A 26,324-nucleotide genomic window follows, 5' to 3' on the forward strand; every position below is an offset into this window, starting at 1 on the left:
TCAAAACTCTCTCATCCCAAGTCCTACCTTCGTGCCCAGTTGCACCAGCTTGGGGTCTGGCAAACAGCAGGTGCTTGGTGCTGCTTACAGATGAACAAAGGCAGGAATGCAGACCCAGAATGGGGATGGACATGCACACAGAGTGAAGAGGGAGATCCCACAAGCCCTGGCCCACCCCCACCCCTCCCCTCGACCTCCTTTTCAAGGCCCTGTGAGGACGACTGGGCATTCCTGCCAGAATCTTTGTAGATCTACGAAAATCAACAGCAGCCAAGGCTTTTCCTAGAGGCATAACCGTCAAGGAACAAAGAATGCACCGGCTTGAGGATGGGATGCGGAGCTTATCACAGGCGAGTCTGGCCCAGGCAGGGAGGCCCTGGGCAACTCTCCCAAGGTCTGAGCAGTTTGTGGTCCTCATCTGGGGCCTGCTCTGGAGAAGGTATGAAGTTGGAGGCTGGGAGGTCAGGTGAAGGCTCTCTATGGAGCTGCCTCTGCACAGATGGGAAGATGCAGAATGGTGGCTCCAATCCCTCAAGGAGTTGAGAGCATGCCACGCCCCCCACCCCCACTGCTGGTGAAGAGCTCTCCTGCTCCCCTGGCCAGCCCGGGTGCCAGCACCAGTCCCGGCCATTGTTCCCAGCTTCCTGGCCAGCAAAGAGTAGGTTGGAACCAGCACCCCGGGCTCCAGTGGCTGGAGGTGGAGGCCTGTGAGGTTCAGAGCCTAGGACAGCCCGCCCCACTGCCTATCCCCAACCTGGCCCGCCTGGCCCACCTGGCCCACCCCCACAATTCCAGGCCTCTCTCATCACAAACTGTCTGGCTTTGGGAAGCCTCTGGACTTCTCAAGGGTCAACATAAAGCAGATCTTCAGGTCTGCCCGCCCCGTCTCATGGAGATGGTATGAGGCTCCAACCAACAGGTAGATAGGAAAGTGATGCGGGGGGGGGGGATGCGATAAAGACAACCCTGACACTCGGATAGGAGAGCGGGGCTGGCTCCCTTCTGCCTTGGATATCCCAGTCCTCTGCTTTCCTGAGTGACTGCTACATGTCCAACATTCCACATGGGTCATTTCACGGGACTCATCCTAAGCCCAGAAGAGAATGTTACTGGCTCCATTTCACAGATGAGGAAAATAAGGCCCAGAAAGATTCAAAAACCTTCCCAAAGCCTTGGTGCTTATGAACGGCAGAGGCAGGACTCCAGCCAGGCCTGACTGTGGTGCTCTTAACCACGAGAGCACAGCAGGGCCACCTCGGTTCATGGGCACAGGATCCACTCTGGGACAGTGGGGTCCTCTCCCACTGCCCCGCTATGGGGCTGAGCCCAGAGCCGGCCACACAAAGTCAGCAAGATGGTGGGCTCCCTGGGAGAGTTGTCTCTGGTGATCCAGCCTGCCCTGGCAATGACTTTGAGGACCCAAGAAAATGTACACCCAGCCAAGCCATGCAGGGGGTATTATTAACCCCAAAATGTGAAATTTATGTTAGTGTTTCTCTCTTTTTTTTTTTTGGCTGAGCTATAAAGCATGCAGGATCCTCGACCAGAGATCAAACACACGACCCCTGCAGCCAGTGGAAGCGCAACAAACTACAGGACTGCCAGGGAAGTCCCTATGTTAGCCTCTCCCTCTTAGTCCTCTGGCTCTCATCCAGATGTCACCCCTCACCTCAAGGGACCACCCTCTCCCTATGCTGTCAGTGGTTGGGGCAGAGAGAATGATAAGCCAGAGACTAGAGAAGATAGTGCCTGGGACTTCCCTGGTGGTCCAGTGGCTGAGACTCTGCACTCTCAGTGCAAGGGTTCCGGAGTTCAATCCCTGGCCAGGGAACTACATGCCATATGCCACAACTAAGATCCAGCAAAGTCAAATAAAACAAATAAATATATTTTTTAAGAAAGAAGAAGACAGTGCTAGTTTGTACCCCTAGCCATAATGCTGGCCGTTTGCCCATGAAAATTCCATGCTCTAAGGATGGAGTTTTGGAACACAGGAGACTGTGAGGTTCCTGGGTAGGTAGGTGGGAGAGGTTATCTGTGTGTGGTCAGGTACAGTGAAAGGCAGCTGCTTAAGCCAGTTTATGCTGATTCTGTCACTTACAACCAAGAGAGCAGAATGAGGCAGGTGGGGAGCAGACTGGAGGCCCGGAGAGGCAGGGAGGGGAAAGGGGGCCACAGGTTGATCCCGTCACCTTCCCAGATTCAGGTCTCTTAGGAGCCTCAGAGATCAGAGTCAACACCTCTGCTTCAGATGGAACTGAGATCCCGAGAGAAGCAGAACCTGCCTGGGACCACCTGCTATCAGAGGTCTAAGACCTGAACCCCCAGGCCAGGGCTCCATTTACTGCCCTGGGTTTGGCCCAGGTTGGAGTCCAGAGGCTGAGGGCCAGGTGGGAGCCCCACTGCTTCATGAGAGATGGAGTGGGGAAAGAAGAAAGAAAAAGTCATTACAGCCTCTATGTGAGATCTGCCAGGGCTGCTCCTGCCCCTGGCATACGCGAATCACCGTCTGTCCAGGAAGGGCAACCTGAAGCTATAAAGCACCAAACACATGCCAGTGCTTCCTAGGAGTTCCTGCAAGGTGGGTGGGCTTTGCTTAAGGTCACTCAGCTAGAAAGAAAGCCAGGATTCAAGCCTGGCAGACACACAAGGGGCCCTGGGCATCATTGCTGAGAGGCAATGAGAGGAAGGAACCACCCAACTTTTCAAGGGCAGGTCCCCCATGGCCACACACGGAGAGAAGCATGGTGTCCTGGTCACATCTGGGGTCCTCCAGCCTCCCCACTAAGCCTGCAGCGTTTTGAGTCCCCTGCAGCGGGGACAGCTTCTGGTCCTTTCTACCCTCACCTCCACCCCACCTTCAGGGCAGCGATCCCTGCTGACCACACTCCACTAGCTCTCAGACTCCAGGCAGAAGTAGTTGCTTCTCCCTTCCTCTCCCCACCTCCACCCTTGCCTGTGAGAAGCAGAAGGAGCCTGAGTTGCAGTTGGCTCCCTGGGGGACAGGGATGGGGGCAGAGAGGGTTCAGGTAGGCTGAGGAGGTGGCTGGGTTGGACATGCAAAGGGATCAGCCTGTGACAGGGTGAGTGGAAATGAGGCCAGAACGGGCCATCCTTGGGGGCGGGGCCCACAGGCTGCTCCAGGAAGGCCCTGGCTTTCCACTAGAGCCAAGGAAGCTCTCCTGCTTACCAGGCCCAGGCCCCAGCTTCTGACCATCCATGAGCTGCTGGTCCCTCAGTCCAGCTCCCTCTACAGCAGCTGCAGCAAAACCCCAAGAGGTTGCAGCCTGAGGGTTCCAAGCGTCCTGTGGTTGGCACCGTCAGCATCGTCACAGCTTCCCCCCGGGGAAGCTCCATATGCAACTCCACTTAACTCTCACAAGAACCAAACAAGGGTTAACCTCCCCATTTTAGAGACGAGGCAACTGAAGGCTTGCCCAAAGTCACATGACCAGAGTGTTCCAGACTCCGGATTGGAACCCGGCCTTAGATCCCAGTCCCCAGCCTGCACCCCCCAGCCTGCACACCACCCCCTCCCCATGGCCCAACATCCCTCTGTGGAAGAATGACCAGAAGAAGCTGTGCTTTGGTCTGTGAAGGTCAATGTCTTTACTTCTAAAGCATACATTGGACTCACTATATATTAACATCAAAAGGGGCTATCTAAAATGGAGTCGTTCTTTTTAAAAACTCAAATCCTCACATTTTTAGATAAGATCCAAAATGACATGAAATTAAACTATACAATGTTATGAATAGTATAACAACTGCTTTTAGAAAGCAAAATGAAAGAAAAGAAAAAGAAAATGAGCACTTGGGACTGTTGTCAGCCTGGGTTCCATGTCTTTTGAGGCATTGTGACTAAAGCCAGCACCGAGGGGAAGGACTGCCCCTCTCTGCGGGCACCGGAAGGGAAACCAGAAGGAGGAGGTGGACGTGGGCTTCTCAGATTTCTGAAGGTGACAGTGGGACAAGGCGGGTCTCCCTGCTCCTCTGGGATTTTGGGGTGGGCACTGATTAAAGTCTCCTTTTAAGACCCACAACCTGGGAGGGGGCTAGGGAGAGGGCAGGGGCAGAGCTGGGTTCAGAAGAATGATTTTGACAGTAAAGATCTTCTGGCCTTCTTGAGAAGATCCCCAGCCATCAAGTGGTAACAGCTGACTCCATCCACCTACTGGTTTCCTTAACAACCCTCTTCCCCTGCCCACTCCCTATCCGGGACACCCAAGGCTCCATGAGCCCTGTGGGTAGCCGGAGACCTAGGGGGACCCTAAAAGGACCTGAGGGAGAGCACTCTGGTCTTGGAAATAGCTGGATGCTGTCCAGAGCATCTTGGCGGCACAAGACCCCTGGAGTACAGGCCAGCAGCCAGACCGATGGGGGAGGGTGCCCGGGGGCTGGGAGGGTGCTGTGGGGTCAGAGGCATGCCCACGGTCCTTCCACCTCCCCTACCCCGGGTACCCAGGCATGGTCTTGGCCCTGAGGCAGGGCTGGGGTGAGTTGATTAGGGCCACGCCCTTGAGGCTTTGGTTCACACGATTTGATTCGAGTGAGCGAGTGACACTTGTTCCCATCCACTGGGAAGATGAAGGGCTTGGCCCTTCCACCTCCCGGGCACCAGGGGGTCTAACAATCCCCTTTTCTCACATCAGCAGTTCTGTCTGGCTGAGGGCACATTCCCCACCTGCGCTTGGAACTCTGCCTCAAAGGTGGGAGGGGCGCTTCCAAAACACTGGGATGAGCCCTCGTTGCAAAGGCTGCCTTTCCTCCTTCCCCCGGGACAGCGCTGTCCCCAGCTGAGCGTGTCATGGAAGAACTTCTTTGCCTCCCCCCTTCCGGCTGGGCCAATCGCTCTCCAAGCAGACCCGGCCCACAGGTGTGCAGCACTGCTGTGTCTCGCCTGTCAGAGCCCTGGAGGGTGTGCTGCCCCTAGCTGAAGTGGACAGAGGGGCCTGAGGCTCACAGGTTGCCCTCCTGGCCCCAGGATTCCCTCCTGGAGTTAGCCTTCCCCCTCAAACAGCAACCTGAAGGGGGCCACCCTGCGCCCAGGCCCTCCCGTGACCCTCCTCTTTCCTAACCTATCTGCTTTCTCTAGGGAGGCTGAAAGGTTTGAGAAGGTTGGGCTAGCACCACCCCCTCCTTGGGGTGGAGAGAGGCCAGTTCGACTTCCAGCCTGGTTCCATTGAGAAAAGGGAGGCTGAGGTCTCTCAAGAGAGCGAATCCTGTAAGGGGAAAGAGGTTTGCAGGATCAAGACCAGCCACGGCCATCTGCCCCCCACCCCCACCTCCTCCGGGCCGGTACCAGGGGTGCCAGGCACCCACACCCTCCACCTGCCCGGGTGCCCTTTCATCCTCACGCCCAGGGCCAGGTCCGGGGGTGGGCGCGAGGGGGCCGGGCCGGGCGGGCCGGGGCCGCAGCCGGGACTCAGGGCAGGCAGGCGGCTACCTGGTAGGCGCCCTCGGCCGCGGCGGCCGCGGCGCTGTGCTGCGCACTGTGCTCCTGTAGCAGGGCCACGTCCAGGAAGCGCTCGCCGCACCACACGCACTTGAACTGCTGCTCGCGGGCGTGCACGCCCTGGTGCTTGTTGAGGTGCTCGCGCTGCTTGAAGGCCTTGTCGCAGTTGGGACACTTGTAGGGCTTCTCGCCCGTGTGCACCCTCCGGTGCCGCTGCAGGTCGGAGGCGTACTTGAAGCGCTTGTCGCAGTCCGGGCACTTGAGCGGCTTCTCGCGGGCCGGGTCGCAGCGGTGCTGCACGAACTCGGAGGACGAGAAGAAGCGGCGCTCGCACAGGGTGCAGCGCAGGGGCTTCTCGGCCGCCGAGCAGTGGGCCAGCTGGTGCTTCTGCAGGGCCGAGGCCCGCTTGTAGGCCTTGTGGCACACGGGGCACTTGAAGGGCCGCTCGGCCGCACCCGGCAGGCACTTGTGCCGCAGCAGCTCGGCCGACTGGTCGAAGCCCTTCTGGCACACGGGGCACTTGAAGAGGGTCTCGAGGGTGTGCACATGCTGGTGGTAGAGTAGGTGGCTGGGCTGCCCGAAGCCCTTCTCACACAGGCCGCACTTGAAGGGCTCCTCCGCCTTGTGCGTGCGCCGGTGCCGCATGAGCGCGTACTGCTGCTTGAAGCCCATGGGGCACAGGTCGCACTTGAAGGGCCGCTCGGCGCTGTGCGTGCGCTCGTGCTGCCGCAGGTCCGACGGCCGCTTGAAGGCCTTCTGGCACTCGCCGCAGCGGAAGGGCCGCTCCCCGCTGGGCGTGCATGGGTGCTGCAGCAGCTCGGACGACTCCTTGAAGTGCAGCTCGCACACGTTGCAGCGGAACAGGTGGTGCTCGCCCGAATGCGCGTACATGTGGCGCACGAGGTGCGAGCGGTGCTTGAAGGTCTTCTCGCACACCGCGCACTTGTACGGCCGCTCCGAGCTGTGCGTGCGCTTGTGGTGCACCAGGTGCGACGACTGGCTGAAGCTCTTGTCGCACAGCGTGCACTTGTAGGGCTTCTCGCCCGTGTGGATGCGCTCGTGCCGCGAGAGCTCCGACAGGTGCTTGAAGGGCTTCTGGCAGATGGGGCAGCTGTAGGGCTTGTCGGCCGACTCCGCCGGGGCCACGGCGGGCGGAGGCGGGGGTGCCGGGGGCAGGGAGGGGGCGGCGGTGGCCTCGGGCTCGGCCGCCTCGGCGGGCTTGTAGGTCTTCTCGCAGATGGAACATTTCACAAGGCCCCCGGCGCTGCTGTGGGCGCTGTGGTGCTGCGCCAGCGACGTGAGCAGCGAGAAGCCCATCTTGCAGACGCCGCAGACGAAAGGTTTCTGCTCGGCCTGCACGCACTGGTGCTCCAGCAGGTCGGTAGCCTGGTGGAAGATTTTAAGACACTGCGTGCACTGGAAGGAGCGGTCATGGCCCGCCAGACACTGGTGCTCATGTGGGCTGGACAGGTGCGCCAGGTCGTGACCACACACGCCACACTTGGGGCCCGGCTCCCCCGCGGCCTGCAAGGGCACGTGCTGCGGGGGCTGCAGGCCCGGCTCAGGCTGCAGGAGGATGCCATAGACCGCGCAGCCCAGGGGGTTCTCAGCCGTGCCTGGAGGCAGCGTGTGCTCCGCCAGGGCCGGTGGGGGTTCAGCATGGTGCTGCGGCTGTGGGGGCTGAGGCTGCTGCGGCTGCGTCTGCGGCGGCTGCTGCCAGCTCTCCGACATGCTTGGGAAGATGAAACAGGGTTTGGAGAGTAATGGCTTCAGTTTCCCTGCTTAAGGTGACCCACACCAGAGAGAGAAGCTGCGCAGGATCAGGGATGGACGAGGACTCGGACAAGGCACGGAGCGGGACTGGTCAGGCAGTCCAAGTCATTCACCAAGACAGACTACAAGGCTGTGCCTACAGGACGGGGGTCTTCGGGCAGGGTGCCAGGAGTGGCAGGGAGGCTCTGCAGAGAAGAAAGAAATCGTGAGCTTGAGGCAGGGACACACAGCTGTTCCCAGGGCCTCTCCCTGATCTGCCTGCACTCGCCACATTGACATAAAACACATCAGGGAAGTGAAGGGGGCTCTGGACTGGGAGATCTTCAGTTGCTGGCAGCGCAAGTCCTCCAGTAAAGGGGATGGTGGCTGTCTCCAGACCCACCCATCCTCAGTTCCCCATCCCTTGGCCAGGCATCCCAATCTCCCAGCTTACTGCCAACCCGCTTCCATTAGCTGTCTCACAAGTGAGTCTGGGGTGATCTGCCCACAATACAAAGAAGTCACAAGTTCTGTTCATGCTCCCAGGAAAGAAGGAGGGAAAGACTGACCAGTGAGGGCCTTGGTGCATAAAACAAGAATTTTAGTAACATAACCTTTTTTTATATGTGTGCAAAACGCTTCTTATTGGAAGCCTAATACAGAAGATAGATAAAAGCAGAGAGGCTCTAGTTGAGGCCTCCCTGTAGACCTGCCAGCTCCTCTCCTGTCGCTGCCCTGAATTTCAACCCAGGACACAACTGCTCATAAGAACAGACTGTAGATCTAAAAGGCCAGACCTCCCAGATCTGAAGGCCCCTCAGTCAATCAATATTTAAAACACCAGCATGGAATGGAGGCCCATCTCAGAAAACTTCTCCTGTGAGGGGCTGGCCCATACCTCTCTCAATTGTCCCCAGGTCCTCCCCCCTGACTGTGTGCCTGTTCTCTCTTCACACAATAAGAGGGATGGTCTTGCAGGGACCTGAGCCAATGCCTGATGAGGATGAGACCCACAGACCCACACAGCCTTGACGGCTACTCAGCAGAAGTTCCCCAGGCTAGTCATCTCCCAGAGCACCAAAAAAAAAAAAAGCCTTAAATCCTGTTAATATGATAGTGTCAAGGCCTACAGGAAATGTAAGCAATTTTGAGTTTGCCTCTGCAATGTGGGATGTAGCATGCTAACCATCCCTGTCACCTTTCCGGAGACAACCCTGTTCCCTTGCTCCAAGTCTGTAACACTCTGGATAATCCATGGAAGGTAAAGACCACCCAGCCCAGGCAAATCTCTAACTCACCACTTTGTGGCAGCATAAGGTAATGACAGCGAGAGGGAGGAACTTTTAGAATCAGATGCAACCCGCTTTCAGGTTCCCAGCTCCTCTGCTTCTAACATTGAAAAGTTTGTAAGTTTTCTCCGGATGAAAAGAGAAGGAAGGGGATGCCTTCACAAGCCAGCCTGGCCTCTAACTGTTCTGCCAAAGAAACATAAGAGTCAGGCTAAAAACTGTCAGCCTCAGCATCTTTCCGGGAAGTAAAGAAGTGAAGAAGCCGCTGCTCTGAGTGGAGGCAGCAGGTTGCATGAGCCAGCAGGTACCAAAGCCTCCCCAGGAAAGAGGGAAGCAGGACTACTCTGAGCCAGGTCTAGGTCAGACTGCGCCAACCCAACTGTTGTTTTTTTTTTTTCCCCTGGCATGAATGGCTGCCAGACCCAGGGTCCCCAGTCCCGGGCCCCCAGGTCCGCTGCCCATTCCGGCCCCCCCTCCAGGAAGGTGCGGTCAGGAGGCCTCTCTGATCACCCGGCAAAGAGGATGAGAGACTAGGGTTAGGGAGGCAAGGGGAGGCCCCCACCTGCGCCCCACCCCAGCCCTTCCTCTTCCTTGGGAAACCGAATGAAAGCCGATCACCTCCCCGCCGGCACTGCCCGCCGGCCCAGCTGGGCTGCCTCCTGTCAGCCCTCGCCGGGAAATGGCCAGGACGCTGCGGCCCCAGCGCCGGACCCGCGGGCGAGTGGGCCCGAGAAAGGCCCCAGGGCTGCAGGCCGGGCCCGGGAGGTAGCTGCGTGTCGAGGTCGGCCTGGGCCGCCCAAGAGCTCAGGAGGCCGCCGGGTCGGGCCGGAGGTGGGGTTGGGGGGGGACTGCCGAGCCGGCTGGGGAAGGGGTGCGGCGGGCGCGGGAGTGGCCCCCAGACGCGGCCCCGGGCGCCCCGCCGCTCACCTGCTCCGGGCCGCCCGCGGGGTCAGGCGCGGGGCGAGTGGCGACTGGCTGCTCTCTCAGCCGCCCCTTTATTCCGACTCCATCCGCGGCAGCGCGGCCTACGCGCGCTGCCAATCCCCGGCCTCGCGTAGCGGCGGCTGCCGGCCCGGGGGCGGGGAACGGGCTAGCGGCGGCCGGAACCGAGGAAGCGACGTGCGCGGCCGGGATAGCGGGGCCGGGGCGGAGGAGCGCTGGGAGGGCGGGCGGACGGAACGATGGCCTTGCAGAGACCGGCGGACAGGCGGGCGGCGCGGGGGCCAGGGAGGCGGGGCCGGGGGAGGAGCGGCAGCCCGGGCGGCGGCGGCTGCGGGAGGAGCGGGCGGCACGGAGCGAGGCCGCCCCCTGCCGGGGACCCCGCGGCCGGGCCGGGTCGGACAGCCGGACGCGCTGGGTGGCTCTCCGGTCGCTCGGCCGGCACGTCTCTGCTGACCTAGGAAGGGCGCTCTGCTTCGAACCACCCTACTCGGCCTTAAGGGAGCGAGCTCCCAGGGTCCGGCCCACGGCCCGACCCCTGAGCCTGAGAGGAGAGCCCTCCTAGACCCTCTGATCTTCTGGAACGGACCCCGCCTGTGACTGTTCAGCTCGCTCTTAGGGGAGGAGGGCCCCCAGAGCTCGGACTTTGGGCGGGGCTTGAGGAAGGGGCCCCGGGACCTCTGACCCCCGTCCGGACCGCTAGGGCAAGGATCTCCGCTGGGTCAAGCGCTCTGACCTCTGACCCAGAGACCATCGGCTGCCGGGAGGTCCCGAGTTGCTGCAGACTGCGCAGCGGACAGAGAGGTCAGGACCCAGAGCGATCTCTGAAATGGGCAAACGGAGGATGGCCGTGGCAGGAGGCTCCAAGCGAGCGGTGTCAGCGAGGCCAGCCGGCATGCAGCGTGGTCTGGGTGGGTACAATCTTTGCTCCCTTCCTGCCGGGCCCCGCCCCCGCACCCCGCCCCGAGGCGGTGCTAATTCGTGCCCCGCCCCCGGGAGAGCACTTCCGGCACAGAGGAATTCCGGGTGCGGTGAGATTGCCTGCCGACCCTCTCTGTGCGGTCGTGAAGGTGGGTGGGGGGGTGCCTCATGAGTGCGGTGCCCCTCGTGGGCTACAGCAGCAGCGGCTCCGAGGATGAGACCGAGGCCGGGGCCCGGGTTCGGCCGGGGGCTGAAGGCAGCAGTCGGTGAGGAGCGATGAAGTCTTTCTGGGGAAGGGTGATTGGGGAGGGTCCGGGGCTGCTCGCGAGGGAAGGAAAAGGGGCACGGGGTGGTTGTGGCGGGGGGAGAGGGAAGGAGGATCCAGACAGAGCCCCGGTGTGCCCCTACCTGGCTGGGTCAAGGTTAGTAGGCAGGAAACGGGGTGGGTTTGGGTCCAGCCTCGGGCGCCGGCCCACTCTGTCTCCTGGCACGCACCACTGTACCACCCTAGGTCTGTTTCCCCATTTGGAAAGTGTTTTCTTTAATCTAATAAATATTCATGGAGTACTGTCTCCGCGCCAGGCTGGGAACTGGGTACTCAGCAGTTAGCAAAGTAGGAAGTCTCCTACTTTGTGGAGGAGCTTTGGTTCTTAATTGCCAGGCCTGGTACCAGCTGAGTGCTTTTCAAGCAGCACCTTGGTTCATCTCACTTTATGGATGAGGAAGCAGAGGTCCCCAGAGAGCATATGACTTGCCTAAGACCACAGAGCTAGGAAGTGTCAGTCTGGCTCAGGCCTGTCCAGTTAGGCCTCCACATGTTGCCACCTGCTCCTTTGTTTCCCATGGGGGCCACGTTCCTTCCAAAGTCTGCTTCCAGGAGCGTTGTTCACTCAGTCGTGTCCGATGCTTTGCAACCCCATGGACTGCAGCACCCCAGGCTTCCCTGTCCTTCACCATCTCCCCAAGCTTGCTAAAACTCATGTCCATTGAGTTGGTGATGCCATCCAACCAATTCATCCCCTTCTCCTCCCACCCTTAATCTTTCCCAGCATTAGGGTCTTTTCCAATGAATCAGCTCTTCACATCAGGTGGCCATAGTATTGGAACTTTAGCTTCAGCGTTAGACCTTCCAATGTATATCCAGGGTTGATTTTCTTCAGGATTGATGGTTTGATCTTGCAGTCCGGGGGACTTTCAAAAGTCTTCTCCAGCACCAGAGTTGGAAAGCATCAATTCTTCGGCATTCAGCCTTCTTTAACGTCCAACTCTTACATCTGTACATGACTACTGGAAAAAACGTAACTTTGTTGGGAGACACGAATGAAAGAGTGTTGGGGAAAGAGCTTTGTCGTTATCTAGAAGCTGCACATGGTACCTGGTGAGAAAGACATGCAGAGTCACCCTGTACGAGGGGTTACAACTTTCCTCGTGTGTACAGACATAGACAATGTAGGAAGCTAACTGGGCTTATTTTCTTTCCTCTTGCAGGGGCCAGAGCCCTCTTCCCAGCCAGAGGTTGCCAGTACCCGACAGTGTGCTGCATATGTTCCCTGGCACTGAGGAGGGGCCTGTGGATGATAGTGCAAAACACGGGGGCCGGGTGCGCACATTTCCCCACGAGCGTGGCAACTGGGCCACCCATGTCTACGTACCTTGTAAGTAATGCCTGAGAGACACGTGGCTGACACCGACAAGGTGCCTCTTCTGGGAGGAGGCTGGCCCCAACCAGGAGGAAGCCAGAAACCTCAACCTCTGACACTGGTAGTGAGAAAAAGATCAACTCAACAGAGAGAGGACAAGTTTCAAGAACTAGGGAATTTTTCTGTTACACTTGATTTTAGTTTTGAATTCATTGCCTGAAATTTTTTTTTATTAACCCTGTGTATACTGTTCTCCCTGCTTGTGGGGATGTGACCAAGGGAGGGTCTAGGACAGAGTGTCAAGGCCATCGCACAGTGCAACTGTAGCTGGTCCTTTGTTTCTAAGAGGGCTATAGGTGTGCTGGCTTCAAGTCCCACCCCACCCTAGCCCTAATGAGTGAGTGGCAGGCAGAAAAAGCCCAGGCTTCAGAATCTGACCTCATTCCATTACCCACTACTCTGGGTGTCCCTTAGTTAAGTTGTTGGAGTTCTCAGAGCCCCAGTTTCCTCATCTCTAAAATGGGGACGGTAGTAATACCTATATGGGGACAGTAAAATACCTCTAGGACTTCTGTGATGATTAAATGAGATAATCAATGTCAAGTTCTTAGCACAATACACAGAGTACGTGGTGGCTCTTACTACTTTGTGTTAGATCAGGTAAACTCTTAGAACCTCCATTTCCCCATCCACAGAATGGGAATGATTCTCTATATTCCATATTCCACAGGAAGTGAAGTGAAGTCGCTCAGTCATGTCTGACTCTTTGCAACCCTGTGGACTGTAGCCTACCAGGCTCCTCCATCCATGGGATTTTCCAAACCCACTAGAGTGGGTTGCCATTTCCTTCTGCAGGGGATCTTCCCAACCCAGGGATCAAACCCAGGTCTCCCGCATTGTAGGCAGACGCTTTACTGTCTGAGCCACTAGGGAAGTCCTAAAGTGAAAGTTGCTTAGTTGTGGCACTTTCATTCCACAGGGCATCTGGGCAAATTGAGTAACTCATCAGGTGTGAGCAGATTATTAACCATGGCGCTCTAGTCATATATTTGGCTTAAAAAAAAGATATGTGAACATACAGTGGTCTCCTTCTTGTGTTCTTTGTCTTTATAAACAATTAGGAACATTCTACATGTCTGTCAGGAGATTCTAGAGGTCTAATAAATGTCTGATTAAAGAAATGCACTGTTTCTAATCTAAGGATGGGTTACTGTGGAGCTGTAATCATGAGCTTGCCTTCTGTAATGAGAGGAAGGCTGTCCAACATGTAGTGTTATATGGAGAAAGGTCGGGGAAGAACTGCATGCCCTCATCTTTTTTAACAAATAGAATATATACATTGGCACAGCACTGAGAAAAGCTAGGGAAGTAAGCATCATGTTTGACAGTCTTTGTCTCTAGAGTAGTGGTCTTGAAAGTGGGGTATGTGCCCTGAGGGAGAGATCAAGGTGACCTCTTAGAAAGAAAAGCATTAAGACTTTTTAATGTATTTCTCTTTATCTCAACTTTTTAAGTTTGTATTCTTCAGAGTGTACATTTTATAACATAATTTTGCAGTGGAACGCATGTTTGTAATTTATTAATAAATGCACATTGACTGTAGGTATGTGTGCAAGCTTGTTTGATTAATGGCACGTGTGATCACAGTGGTTTGGATACCCCTGCTTTAGATGTGGACTTAAAGGACCCCTGCTTTCTCTGTCACATATTTCTCTTTTTACTCAAATTCCTTTCAAAAAGCATATGTATGTATATGTATCAGTTCAGTTCAGTTCAGTTGCTCAGTCATGTCCACCTCTTTGCGACCCCATGGACTGTAGCATACCAGACCTCCCTGTCCATCACCAACTCCTGGAGCTTACTCAAACTCATGTCCATTGAGTCCATGATGCCATCCAACCATCTCATCCTCTTTTGTCCCTTTCTCCTCCTGCCTTCAATCTCTGCCAGCATCAGGGTCTTTTCAAATGAGTCAGTTCTTTGCATCAGGTGGCCTAAGTATTGGAGTTTCAGCTTCAACATCAGTCCTTCCAATGAATATTCAGGGTTGATTTCCTTTAGGATGGATTGGTTGGATCTCCTTGCAGTCCAAGGGACTCTCAAGAGTCTTCTCCAACACCATAGTTCAAAAGCATCAGTTCTTTGGCCCTCAGCTTTCTTTATAGTCCAGCTCTCACATCCATACATAACTACTGGAAAAACCATAGCTTTAACTAGATAGACCTTTGTTGGCAAAGTAATGTCTCTGCTTTTTAATATGCTGTCTAGGTTGGTCATAACTTTCCTTCCAAGAAGCAAGCTATATGTGTATTCTATAACCATAAATACATATTAAAATATGATTAGAATACATAGACATTGGCTGGGCTTCCCAGGTGACTCAGTGGTAAAGAATCCACCGCCAGTACACGAGACGCAGGTTGGATCCCTGGGTCGGGAAGATCCCCTGGAGAAGGAAGTGTCAACCCACTCCAGTATTCTTGCCTGGAAAATTCCATGGACAGAGGACCCTAGCGGGCTACAGTCCATGGGGTCAAAAAGAGTCAGACAGGACTTAGCGACTAAACAACAACAAGATGTAGGCTGCTCTCAAAGTAACTTTCTCCTAAAACCTAGAGTTTAGGTTTAAAATCTAGCCTTTCTCTGCTCCTGGCCATCATGTGGCCATCCTGCTAAGAGAATGGCCCACCCTCTCCACTCTTCCCCTCCAGATGAGGCCGGGGAGGAGTTCCTGGACCTGCTTGACGCACTGCTGTGCCGCGCGCAGACATACGTCCCCCGGCTGGTGAGGATGGAAGCCTTCCACCTCAGCCTGTCCCAGAGCGTGGTTCTGCGCCACCACTGGATTCTCCCCTTCGTGCAGGCTCTGAAAGACCGAGTGGCCTCCTTCCAGAGGTGAGTGTCCCATGCTTCTGTCTGCTTCCCCTCCAGGGCTCCTCTTCCCGTCCCAAGTTCCCATGGGGATGGACCTGTGGGATGGTGTCACCCCAGCAAGCAGGCCAGACCTAGAGGTTAGCGCACTGAGTATCTCCCAGAGCTATGCGCTGTACACGTCATCCCATGTGACTTTGATGTATGAAACAGAACCCGTAAGATGTATGTAGATAAGAAGAGACTTATTACAGGTATTGGCTTATGCAGTTATGGAGGTCAAGAAGTCCACTATCTGCCATCTGCAGAGAGAGAACCAGGAGAGCTGGTCATGTAATTCAGTTTGACTCCAAAGTCCTAAAAAATCAGGGGACTGGTGATGTAAGTCCTGATACGAGCCTGAAAGCCTGAAAACCAGGAGTGCTGATGTCAGAGGGTAGGAGAAGATGGATGTCTCAACTCACGCAGGGAAGGGGAGTTTGTCCTCCCCTGTTCCTCTTTCAGGGGATCTTCCCAACCCAGGGATCAAACCCATGTCTCCTGCATTGGCAGGTGGATTCTTTTACCACTGAGCCACCTAGGAAGCCCATAACTTGAATACCAATTAACAACACTTAAATACTAAACTAAAGTCATTACATCTTATATTATGTGATAAGGGAGTAAGAGAAGAAAACAAAGATATTTGCTTAATATATGTACAGGCAAACCTTGCTTTATTATGTTTCACCGATACAGCATCTTTTAACAAACTGAAGGTTTGTGGCAAGCCTGCATTGAGCAAGTCTATCAGCATCATGTTCCAACATTTACTCTTATGTCTGTCATATTTTGGTAATTCTTGCAATATTTCAAACTTTCTCATTATCCTTATATTTGTCATAGTGATATTTGACGTTACTATTGTAATTGTTTCGGGATGCCAGGAGCCACACCCATGTAAGAGGGCAGACAACTGATGAATGTGAATGTTCTGACTGCTCCACCGACCAGCCATCCCCCGCATCTCTGTCCCTCTCCTTGGGCCTCCCTATTTCCTGAGATACAACAGTGTTGAAATTAATAACCCTATGCTAGCCTCTTAAGTGTTCAAGTGAAAGGAAGGGTCACACGTCTCTCACTTTAAATCAAAAGCCAAAGATGATTAAGCCTAGTGAGGAAGGCATGTCAAAAGTGGAAGGAGACTGGAAGCTAGGCCTCTTGTCCCTGTTTGCCAAGTTGTGACTGCAAAGGGAAAGTTCTTGAAAGAAATCAAAAGTGCTCCTCCAACAAATGCAGGAATGATAAAGCAAGAGAGCCTGGAGAAATTTTAGTGGTCTGGACAGATGATGAAACTGGCCACGGCATTCCCTTCAGCCAAAGCCTGATTTAGAGCAAGGCCTTAACTCTTCAATTCCGTGAAGGCTGAGAGAGGGGAGGAAGCTGCAGAAAAGTTTGAAGCTGGCAGAGGTCGGTTCATGAGGTTTAAAGTAAGAAGCCATCTCCATAATATGAAAGTGTGAGATGAAGCCGCAAGTGCTGGTGTAGATGCTGCCGCAAATTACCCAGAAGATCTAGCTAAGATCATTAATGAAGGTGGCCACACCAAGCAACAGATTTTTCAGTGTAGATGAAACAGCCTTCTATTGGAAGAAGATGCCAGCTAGGATTTTCATAGCCTGAAAGGGAGTGTCAGTGCTTAGCTTCACAGCTTCATAGAACAGGCTGACTCTCTCGTTAGGGGCTAATACAGCTGGTGATTTTAAGTTTAATCCAAAGCTCATTGGCTATTTCAAAAATCCTAGGGCCCTTAAGAATTATGCTAAAGCTACTCTGCTGATGCTCTATTAATGTAACAACAAAGCCTGGATGGCAGCACATCTGTTGACAACCTGGTTTACTGAATGTTTCAAGCCCACTGTTGAGACACCCAGCTCAGAAAAAAGATTCCTATCAAAATATTACTGCTCAGTGACAATGCACCTGGAGACCCAAGAGCTCTGATGGAGATGGACGGATGAGGTCAGTGTCGTTTCTGTGTTGCTAACATAACATCCATTCTGCAGTCCGTGGATCAAGGGAGTAAATTTCAACCCTTAAGTTTTATTTAAGAAATGCGTTTCATTTAGGTTATAGCTGCCATGGGTAATGATTCCACTGATGGATCTGGGCAAAGTCAATTGAAAACCTCTGGAAAGGATTCACCATTCTGGATGCCATTAAGAACATTTGTGATTCATGGGAAGAGGTCAAAACACCAACATACACAGGAGTTTGGAAGAAGTTCATTCCAGCCCTCATGGGTGACTTCGAAGGATGCAAGACTTCTTCAGTGGAGGAAGTAACTGCAGATGTGATGGAAGAAGCAAGAGAACTAGAATTAGAAGTGGAGCCTCACAATGGGAGTGAGTTGCTGCCATCTCATGATAAAACTTTAATGGCTAAGGAGTTGCTTCTTATGGATGAGCAGAGAACGTGGTTTCTTGAGATGGAATCTACTCCTGATGAAGATGCTGTGAAGATTGTTGAAATGACAACAAAGGATTTAGAATATTACATAAACTTAGTTGATAAGTTTATGGCAGGGTTTGAGAGGATTGATTCCAATTTTGAAAGAAGCTCTCCTGTGGGTAAAATGCCACTAAACAGCATTGCATTGCATGCTACGGAGTACTTGTTCATGGAAGGAAAAGAAGGTTGATGGAGCAAACTTCATAGTTTGCCTTATTGTCTTACTCTAAGAAATTGCCATCACCACCCATCTTCAGCAACCACCACCTTAACCAGTCAGCAACCATCTACACTGAGGCAAGACCCTCCACCAGCAAAGAGATTATGACTCACTGAAAGCTCAAATGATGGTTAGCAGGTTTTAGTAATAAAGTATTTTAAAAATAAAGTATGTAGATTGTTTCTTTAGATATAATGCCTTTGCATGCTGAGTTGACTGCAGTGTAGTATAAACAGAACTTTTATATGCACTGAGAAGCCGAAACATTGTGACTCACTTTATTGCAGCATTCACTTTATTGCCGTGTTCTAGATCCAAACTCACAGTGTCCCCGAGGTGTCCTGTATCTATACTCACAGATGTGTTCATAAAATAAGGAAATTCTCATGATGATTACAGTCCTCATTTCTGTAACTGGTCACAGGATCGCAGCTGATTTTTACAGCTACCTTCCACCTCCTAGCTCTCTATTCCCTTTGCCTTTGGCAAGCACCTCAGGTGGTTATGGTTCTTTACCTGGGGTAGTGACCCAAACCTTTATTCCTGAAGGGTCTGGGCGATTACTAGTCCTGCCTGGGTTGGTTGGTATAATTTTCCACTGGCCTGAAGTCAGTAGGCATGGTTAATACTAAAAGATCTAACAGATCTCCTGTATCCCAGACACCCTCTGCATTACTTCCATCATGGAGTTCTAGTCCAGTTTCCCCTTGGTAGTCAGGATCAAGGACCCCAGCCAACACTGGAACTCTTTGTTGATTCAAAGGTGCAGGAGCCCAAGGTGGCAAGTCTTTTTTTTTTTTTAATATTACATATTTGGCTATACCATATCTTAGTTGCAGCATGTGGGATTAGTTCCCCAACCAGGGATCAGACCCTGGCCCCCTGCATTGGGAGTGTGAAGTCTTAGCCACTGGACCACCAAGGTGGCAAGTCTCAACTTCCAGTTCAATGAAATCACTATGTCTCCTGTGGGAAGCATTCCTCCCTCTGGAACTAAGACCTCTGGGCTACCAGAGCATGAAGTTGTGGGAACAGAAAATAAACATTTTGCTAATGGATCACTCATATTAGTGGTTCCACTCCCATTTCCACCCCTTGATTCCTGGCCCCGTGAATCCTGGCTACGGGAGAATCAGCACCATATGTGTCTGCTGATTCAGAGCAGATACAGATAGCGTGGGTTCTGTTAGAGAATAAAGTAAATGAAAAGTGTTAGTCACTCAGTTGTGGTCGAGTCTTTGCGACCCCATGGACTGTAGCTGCTAGGCTCCTCTGTCCATGGAATTTTCCAGGCAAGAATATTGGAATGGGTTGCCATTCCTTCCCGGGTTTCCCGCATTGCAAGCAGCTTCTTTACCATATGAGCTATGTGGGAAGCCCCCTGTTGTTGCTTAGCCAGGGTCAGAATTGTCTTTTTTTTTAACCTGCAAGGAAAAAATTGGCCCTTAAGTCATCTATTAACACCAACCTGATGATGTCTTTCTCAGTTCCCATCAGTAAAGCTGAGATAGTCTCAAATTGCTTATCAAAAATCAACTGCTCTTAATAAAGTAAAATTTTTGCTAGCATCTGAAGGAAGCTCTGGGTTACCTGGACTCAGCGATTATTTAAGGTCTTGCCCAGCTCTTGTATTTTAGGGTTGAGTTAACCACGTGTATAATAGGGTGAGAGTACTACATGTGAAATGAGTTAACTGTAGTTTCAAAGTGATATTTTTTTTTTTTTTTCAAAGTGACATTTTTTTAATATAAACTGTTTTCTCTAAAAATTTTTTTCTTAGCATTTTTCCTAAAATGTGGTTCTTCTTCTGAATTTCAGATTCTGCTTTACTGCCGACCGAGTAAAGATTTACACCAATCAAGAGAAAACCAGGTGGGTCTCCCTACTGTGCCCCAAGTTGTTGCCAGAAAAGGATTCTTTGCAGTAAAGACTTGAGGGGGCCTTGTCTGTCTCATTTTTGGGTTTGTTTGTGTTTTAACCAGCTCTATGACTACCCAGGCAGTTGTCCCCAAATCTGAACCTTTCATTAAGAAAAATAACTCCGGGAGCATAAGAGGAGGAGCAGAGGTAGAGAATAACATCTTGGTTTAGTGGGAAAAGCCTGAGACTCAAAAAATCCCTGGGTGCCAGCCCAGCTCTGTCTCCAATTTAACGTTGAGCTCATACCTTCAACCTCTGTGACCTGTCATTTCCAAGCTGTCACAGGCGTGCCCTGACACATCTATCAGTGGGCAGTTGTGAGGCTCAAATGAACTGAATGAGTTTTATAAAAGCATTCAAGGATGAGATGAACAAAAGAAATTCTTATTAACAAGGCTTCAAAGCAAACCTCCTTGTCAGATCCACTCACTGAGTTGCCTTCTGCTCTCAGCACCTCTGAGAGGACGGCTCATTCCTTCATTCTGCAAAATTGGTTCAGCACGTCCTGGTGCCAAGGACTTGCTGTACACCGCAGATCAGCAATGAAAAGGTCAGCAGTCCTTGCTCTTTGGGGTCTCACGTTCTGCAGGGGGAGATAACCAATGAACAAGGAAATGAGACTCTTAGAAACTACTGTGTGATGTGAGTGTGGATCATGCAGCCAAGGACGGCCCTAGGGAGCTGGCATTTGCCAGCAACCCAAGGATGAGAAGTAATGAGCCTTGGGAAATGCTGCTGAGAGAGCCTTCAAGCAGAGGACATAGCCGAGGAGGTGGTCTGAGAAGGAAGGAGCCTGGCTTGTTTGAGGAGGCCAATGAAGCGGAACCCAGGAGCAAGTGGGAGAGCGGGAGGAGATGAGTCAGGCCGGGTTAGCTCCTGCCGGGCCTTCAAGGTCAAGGTCAGGAGTTTGCAGGGTCATGGAAGCCACTGGAGGGATCTGCACAGAGACGTGATCCAACTTATGTTTGTAAATGTCGGCCTGGCCCAATCGTGTCTGTGGCTCCCGTGTGGAGACAAGATGTAAAGGAGGTTGGATGCAGGGGGAGAGAGAGAGGAGACAGGTGTCACCATCCAGGTGAGGCGCCAAGGGTGTCGTGACTCAGGGTGATGGCAGTGCAAGGGCCAAGAAGCAGGCGCATTCCTGACACACCACAGGTAGAATCAGCCAGCATCCGCAGTGAGTCCGATCTGTGCACAGTAAGGGGAAGAACCAAAGTAGATGCCTGGACTTGGGGTTTGAACAGCTGGGTAAATAAATGGTCCCACGTCCCGAGGTGGGAAACACCAGTGGGAGGAAAATCAGTTTTTCTTTGTTCCCAGTAGATGTTGCCACTGATGATACCCCCGGGTACCCGTGGGTGGAAGAGGTACATACACAGTCAGACAGACAGGAGAGGTGCCAGCCGGAGATGGAAACGTGGGAGCCACCAGGCTGTGTGGTGCTGAAACCAGGGCCCGGGTGGGGGCCAGGGGCACACAGAGCAGATCCGAGGAAGTGGGCTGGGCTCGGCGGCCCCTGACCATTTAGAGGCTGGGAAGAAGAGAGGGCGGCAGAGGAGGCTGAACCGGAGGCCAGAGACAGGGTCGCACCAGGACCGTGTAGTGGGTGGTCTCTTGGAGCCAAGAGGAAAGAAATGGGTTTCAGGGAGAGAGGAACCAGCCGTGTCCGACCCTGCTGAGAGGCCAAGGTGAGGCCGGAGAAGTGTCCACCAAGTGCAGTAACCTGGAGGTGGGCGGCAGCTTTGATGGGAGCTGGCTGAAGATGGCGGGGGCGGGAGAGAGGGGAGGAGGGAGAGACAGCGGAGGGAGACAGAGCATCTGAACATCAAATCTGACTGAGGATGGAATGGGGACTGGCTGAAAACTCAGGTTCAAAGGAGGGGTTTTAAGGATGAGAGTGCTCAGAATTCCCTGGCGGTCCAGTGGTTAAGACTCTGAACTTCCACTGCGGGAGGCACGGGTTTGATCTCCAGTGGGGGGAACTAAGATCCCACATGCTGTGCTGCGGGGCCAAAAATAAATAAGAGAATAAAGACGAGAGTGTGCTACTGGGAGGGAGTCAGTGCCAGAGAGGGAAGCCCTGGAGAAAGGGACCCACCTGGGAGCGATGATGGTGAGCCTGGGCACAGAAGCGTCGGGTCTGTAGACTTGGCAGCAGCAGATGAAGATGGTCCTACAGGGGATCTCAGACCCTAGGGAAAGAGGGGAGGTGTGTGGTTAGAGCTAGGAGAGGATGGGAGAGCCAGCTCAGAGAGCAGGGCAGTGAACCGGGCTCATGACCCAGACCTCCCGGCTTCCTTGTCGCATCCTCTGCCCTCCTCACGGCTGGTTTACATCCTCAGCGGCCGTGTCTCACACCCGTGTTGCCTCCACTGCTGTCTCCCCCAGGACCTTTGTTGGGCTGGAGGTCACCTCAGGGCATGCCCACTTCCTGGACCTGGTTGCAGAGGTAGACAGGGTCATGAAGGAGTTTGACCTCAGCACTTTCTACCAGGTAAATCAAGGGGCGTCTTTTTTCCTCTCCACCAACCCATCTCTAATGGGAATAAAACCAGCCTTAAAGAAACCCTTGCAGAGCCCTCCAGAACTTTCCCAGGGGAAGCGTCCATTCAGCTGGCCCTCAGAGGACCCATACCCCTGGGGAGTTGAGGGTCTGATGTGGGGTCAGATACTGCCCAGCCATAGTCCAGCATTTCTTACAAATCTTGTTATCTCTTCAGTATGCTCGACGAGATCTATGCCTTCGATTCTGATGTATCCATGCTTATCTTTGTATTTTTTAAGAAGTAGCTTTCCCTAGTATTTTTTAGTCACATTGACACTCCAGGTGGAGTCGAAGCTTCACATCCCTTCCTGTATCTTGCCTTGTGCCCTCCAGGGGAACTTGAACCTGCCCAAGTCGAATATTATGGCTTTAAAGGGCAGGTGGTTTTGCTTGATATATTCTTTTAAAATCATGCTGTGATATAGAAGTATGAATTTGAATGGAGCTAATTTACAGTTTTATCATAACTTTAGATATTTCGGGTTTTGTTCACCTTAAAAAGTATGTCATCTATTGAAATGTTTTACATCAGGAAACATTAAATCTGGGACATGGGTTCTCTTCCATGTCCTAAATGTAAGGACTCAATGTTATGACATGTAAAGGAGAGCCTTTGAGAACAGGACTGTCTTAGCTCAGGCTGCCATAGCCAGATACCAGAGACTGGATGACTTAAACAACAGATCTTTATTTTCTCACAATTCTGGAGCCTAGAAGCCTGAAACCAACGTGCCATCATGGTCAGTTTCTGGTGAGGCCTCCTTTCTTGGCTTGTCGATGGCCATCTTCCCATTGTGTCCTCACTCGATGGAAAGACAGAGGGAGCAGCCATCTGCCACCTCTTACGTGGGCACTAACCCCCTCACAAGGGCTCCACCTTCATGACCTCAGCTAAACCCAGTTATCTCCCAAGGGCCCCTTCTCCAAATACCATCACCTTGGGGGTTAAGACTTTAATATATGGATTGGGATGAGGGAGGGGGACACACAATTCAGTCCATAGCAAGGACCAGCCCAGGGCTATTGTATCTATCCGTGGAGGCACTTGGGATCAACACCAAGGATCTAGTCTCCGTGGATCACAAGGATCCAGCAGGGATACTGGGACAACTCTTGTCGTGGAGCTCTTGTGATGTCTGCCACGGCATCCAGGTGGCCGCTTGCCTCCCTGCTGTTCCTCTGCAGGACCCCTCCTTCCACATCAGCCTGGCCTGGTGCGTGGGTGACGCGCGTCTCCAGATGGAAGGGCCATGCCTGCAGGAACTACAGGTGAATTCCTGGCGTGAGAGCTGGGCAGATGCTGAACCGGAAGTGATGCTGTGGAAGGTGGGGGGTGGGACGGGGGCTGACAAGCCCTGAGGGTTAGGCCCCCAAACCTGAATCCCTGGGAGATGAACTGGCCTGGCTGGAGAGACCCACATCTCATCCTGCTCCTCTCAGCGCAGTCTCAGACCAGCGGCAGAACACCACCTGGGAGCTTATTAGCGACACTCACTCACTCGCCCCAACCCAGACCTAAAGAGTCAGAAGTTAACAAGATGTCTGGGGATTTGTGTGCACGTTAAAACTGGAGAGGCCCTGCCCGAGAACACTGATCTGAGAGGATGCTGCCGACCTCCCCTCAAGTCGCAACCCCTCGCTCAGAGGTCAAAGGCTCGGGTGCTTACAGGGGCCTGGCAGGGGTTGGAAATGAGTGAAACGTGCCCAGTATCCAGAACGTCCACCCTCACAGCCTTTCTCATCTTGTGATAAGCAGGGGGTAACTTCCACTTTCCCGTCAGTGCCCTCAGAGGAGCTGATCCTCACCTCGCAGAAAGGCGATGGTGGGGAGTTGCCGTGCAGGAATGTGGACCTTGTGGTGCAAGCACTTGTTTTTCAAGAGAAGCCAGAAACCTAGATTTTTTTTTTTTTAATGTGTAATCCCCCTATTTTCAAATGTTGGCCACCAGTATGTATTTTTTAAGAAAATATTGTTTGAGCCAAACGAAACACATGCAGGCAGAAGACAGCCCCTGGGCCACTATTAGGTAGCCAAGTCTGCTCTTGGCCTGATCACGCTGGAGGCGGCAAGGAGCTCTGGGCTCCGGCTCCAGCAGACCCAGGTCCCAAGCCTGGTTTTATTGGATTCTGTGATCCAAGACTCTGAGCATCCATTTCCTCATCTGCCAAGGTGGGGTGATAGCACTGACCTCGCAGGATAGCAGAGCTGGTTAGACAAGGTAGCCTAACCTCTGAAGGGTTTCGGTAGGCTGGCTTTCTTAGCAGCGCCATCTGGGTCCCTGACTCCCCTTAACGTGACTGTCCTCTCCTGGCTCCCGCTTTTAAGGGAATCGTGGATGAGTTTGAAGACTCTGAGATGCTGCTGCGTGCATATGCCGAGCAGATCCGCTGCAAGTCTGGGAACAAATTCTTCTCCATGCCTTTGAAGTGAGCACCAGAGGTCCTCATTGTCCTGGGCCCCTCTGCAGCCAAACAGAGACGGAAGAACCCACTCAGATCGCTGGGGATGCGGCCAGCCCTCCACTGGGGGGCCTGGCCGGAGGAGGCGCAGCTGCTCCAGGTGCCTTCCGGGAGCTGGTTCTCTTTTGGCCCCTTCAGGTTGCAGGTCGGGTACTGCTGCATTGTGGTCTTTCCCAGAAATCACCAGTAGAGGGCAGCCTGGGCTTCCTAGTTCTAGGTCTGTGGTGGTTATGCAAAAAAGCAAAACAAAACCAAAAATAGGGGTCACCTGGTGAGCCCACCCATACTCAGCCAGAACCCCCACAGTAGTCCTGCCAACAAACGGCCGCTCCCCCACACCCCCTTGGGCTGTCTGCATTTGGATGCCATTGGCCCCCAGACGAGGGCTTTTCAAAGCCATCATGCCCTGTCTCATCTCTGCTCAGGCCTGACAAAGGGTGCTTCCACGGGCCTGTCATGCTTGCTCCTTGAAGCAGTGTCGCTTTTATTTATTTATTTTTAGTCTCTCCCCCTCCTATGCCAGTGGAGGCCATCTCAGGGCCAAGGCCCAGGGTGCTAATTTGTGGTTTAGCATCAGTTTTCTCCATTCCTTCCTCCCACTCACCCCCAGCCAGGTGCCTGGGGAGACTTGAGCAGATGTTTCATCTTGGCCTGACTGATGGCTTTAAGCCAGGCCTCCAACGCTCTGACCTCTGGCTTCCCATCAGCTTCCCAAAGAAGCCGAGGCGCCTTCCCCAGGAAGAGCTCTCTTTCTGCCGCCTCCGGCTGCCTGCTGCGGCCGGCGGGCGTTCCGGGGGCACGCGGAGGAAGGGTCAGGGCTTGCACAGGCGTTTTTGTTTTCCTTGAGCCCTCACCAGAGCCAAGGGCCAGTCCTCTCTCCAGCTCCACCTGGATTTCTAGTGATGGCGGAAGAGACACTTTTATGTTTCAGTTTTAAATTATATTCAGCAAATAAAACTTAGGGTTTTTATTTTGGACTTTGTTTTGGACTGCTTCTGTTCAACCAGGTGCAAAGATGACTTTCCTCTACCCCCATCTTCTCTAGCCTGCTTCATGGTGGGGATGTACCCTTGGGAGTCTCCGTTATGACCTCTTAAGGTGGCCATGAGAGGCCGTGACGATGCGTCAGTACAGGGGGTGGGCACCTGGCCTGCCAGGCCTGCTTGCCAGAGGCGGGCACGCACGGTACCTGGACCAAGGCATAAGCACAGACATCTAGACACGATCCTCCTGTGACACTTTCGTGACACTTTCGGAGTCCTTTCTAGGACCCTCCCATCTGTTCCTCCCAGGAACCCCCTGGAGATTAAACTAGGTAGGAGTGATTATTCTGCTTTCCCAGAAAAGCAGGTTCCATGAATTGTCTGCGGTCACGTGAGATGTCAGACAAGGCCCTAACCTCAGTGCTGGCCTTTGCAACCTGCCAGGCCCGCTCTCCCTGCTCCAGCCCAGACCACCCCCTTTCCACTGGGAAGGATGTGGGGAGAAGGGGGCCTGTGGCTCTGGTTCCCACTCTCCTTCCTGAACCTCCCTCCTGGCCTCTTCCTGAGGCCTGCTCCCAAATCACCACCCTGGAGAGACCCAGGAAATCACATTCTGTGCCTTCTTCCCCAAGCCCTCTGCATGGAGCTGCTGATTCAACCGGGATTGGCCAGTCAGGTGTGCTGGCTTTTGAGGTCACACGGGCTGGAGAGGGAGATGCAGGCCAGCCTTCCTGGCAGCCAGCTGTGCAGCCAGCGCTTGCTGACACCTGCTCCGTGCCAGCCCCTGACCTGGGCAGCTGAGTGAATCAGCCTCCTCCAACCCTCTGGATGCTCATGAG

General features: G+C 53.4%; 2 protein-coding genes and 1 pseudogene across 6 annotated transcripts; 2 read left to right on the forward strand and 1 right to left on the reverse strand.

Annotated features, from left to right (window-relative positions):
* Positions 1-3,585: 3,585 nt before the first annotated feature.
* ZNF319 (zinc finger protein 319) lies at positions 3,586-9,562 on the reverse strand. Of its 4 annotated transcripts, none has more exons than XM_043898605.1 (3): positions 9,424-9,562; positions 8,506-8,677; positions 3,586-7,413 (listed from the first exon to the last, which is right to left on the reverse strand). In XM_043898605.1, the coding sequence occupies exon 3, from the start codon at positions 7,184-7,186 to the stop codon at positions 5,426-5,428; it is 1,761 nt and encodes a 586-aa protein (XP_043754540.1). In that variant the 5' UTR covers positions 7,187-7,413; positions 8,506-8,677; positions 9,424-9,562; the 3' UTR covers positions 3,586-5,425. The 4 variants fall into 4 exon arrangements, with proteins under 4 accessions (XP_043754540.1, XP_043754541.1, XP_043754539.1 ...); XM_043898606.1 differs by lacking the exon at positions 8,506-8,677 and having other exon boundaries at positions 3,586-5,222; positions 5,447-7,413; positions 9,424-9,561; XM_043898604.1 differs by having other exon boundaries at positions 8,506-8,682; positions 9,424-9,559.
* Positions 9,563-10,419: 857 nt separating this feature from the next.
* On the forward strand, positions 10,420-25,479 carry USB1 (U6 snRNA biogenesis phosphodiesterase 1). 2 transcript variants are annotated; one of them, XM_043898608.1, is made up of 7 exons: positions 10,420-10,622; positions 11,845-12,011; positions 14,708-14,891; positions 19,396-19,449; positions 21,886-21,991; positions 23,228-23,311; positions 24,369-25,479. In XM_043898608.1, the coding sequence occupies exons 1-7, from the start codon at positions 10,525-10,527 to the stop codon at positions 24,471-24,473; spliced, it is 798 nt and encodes a 265-aa protein (XP_043754543.1). In that variant the 5' UTR covers positions 10,420-10,524; the 3' UTR covers positions 24,474-25,479. The 2 variants fall into 2 exon arrangements, with proteins under 2 accessions (XP_043754543.1, XP_043754544.1); XM_043898609.1 differs by lacking the exon at positions 21,886-21,991.
* Positions 14,954-17,712, forward strand: LOC122691415 (annotated as a pseudogene).
* Positions 25,480-26,324: the final 845 nt, after the last annotated feature.

This window comes from Cervus elaphus, chromosome 4, assembly GCF_910594005.1.
Source record: "Cervus elaphus chromosome 4, mCerEla1.1, whole genome shotgun sequence".
NCBI lineage: Eukaryota > Metazoa > Chordata > Mammalia > Artiodactyla > Cervidae > Cervus > Cervus elaphus.

Coding starts and splice junctions, on each gene's coding strand:
- ZNF319 (XM_043898605.1), bottom strand. CDS start 7,186: ATGTCGGAGAGCTGGCAGCAGCCGCCGCAGACGCAGCCGCAGCAGCCT.
- USB1 (XM_043898608.1), top strand. CDS start 10,525: ATGAGTGCGGTGCCCCTCGTGGGCTACAGCAGCAGCGGCTCCGAGGAT. Junction 10,623..11,844: donor GGGGCTGAAGGCAGCAGTCG/GTGAGGAGCGAT, acceptor TTCCTCTTGCAG/GGGCCAGAGCCCTCTTCCCA. Junction 14,892..19,395: donor CGAGTGGCCTCCTTCCAGAG/GTGAGTGTCCCA, acceptor TCTGAATTTCAG/ATTCTGCTTTACTGCCGACC.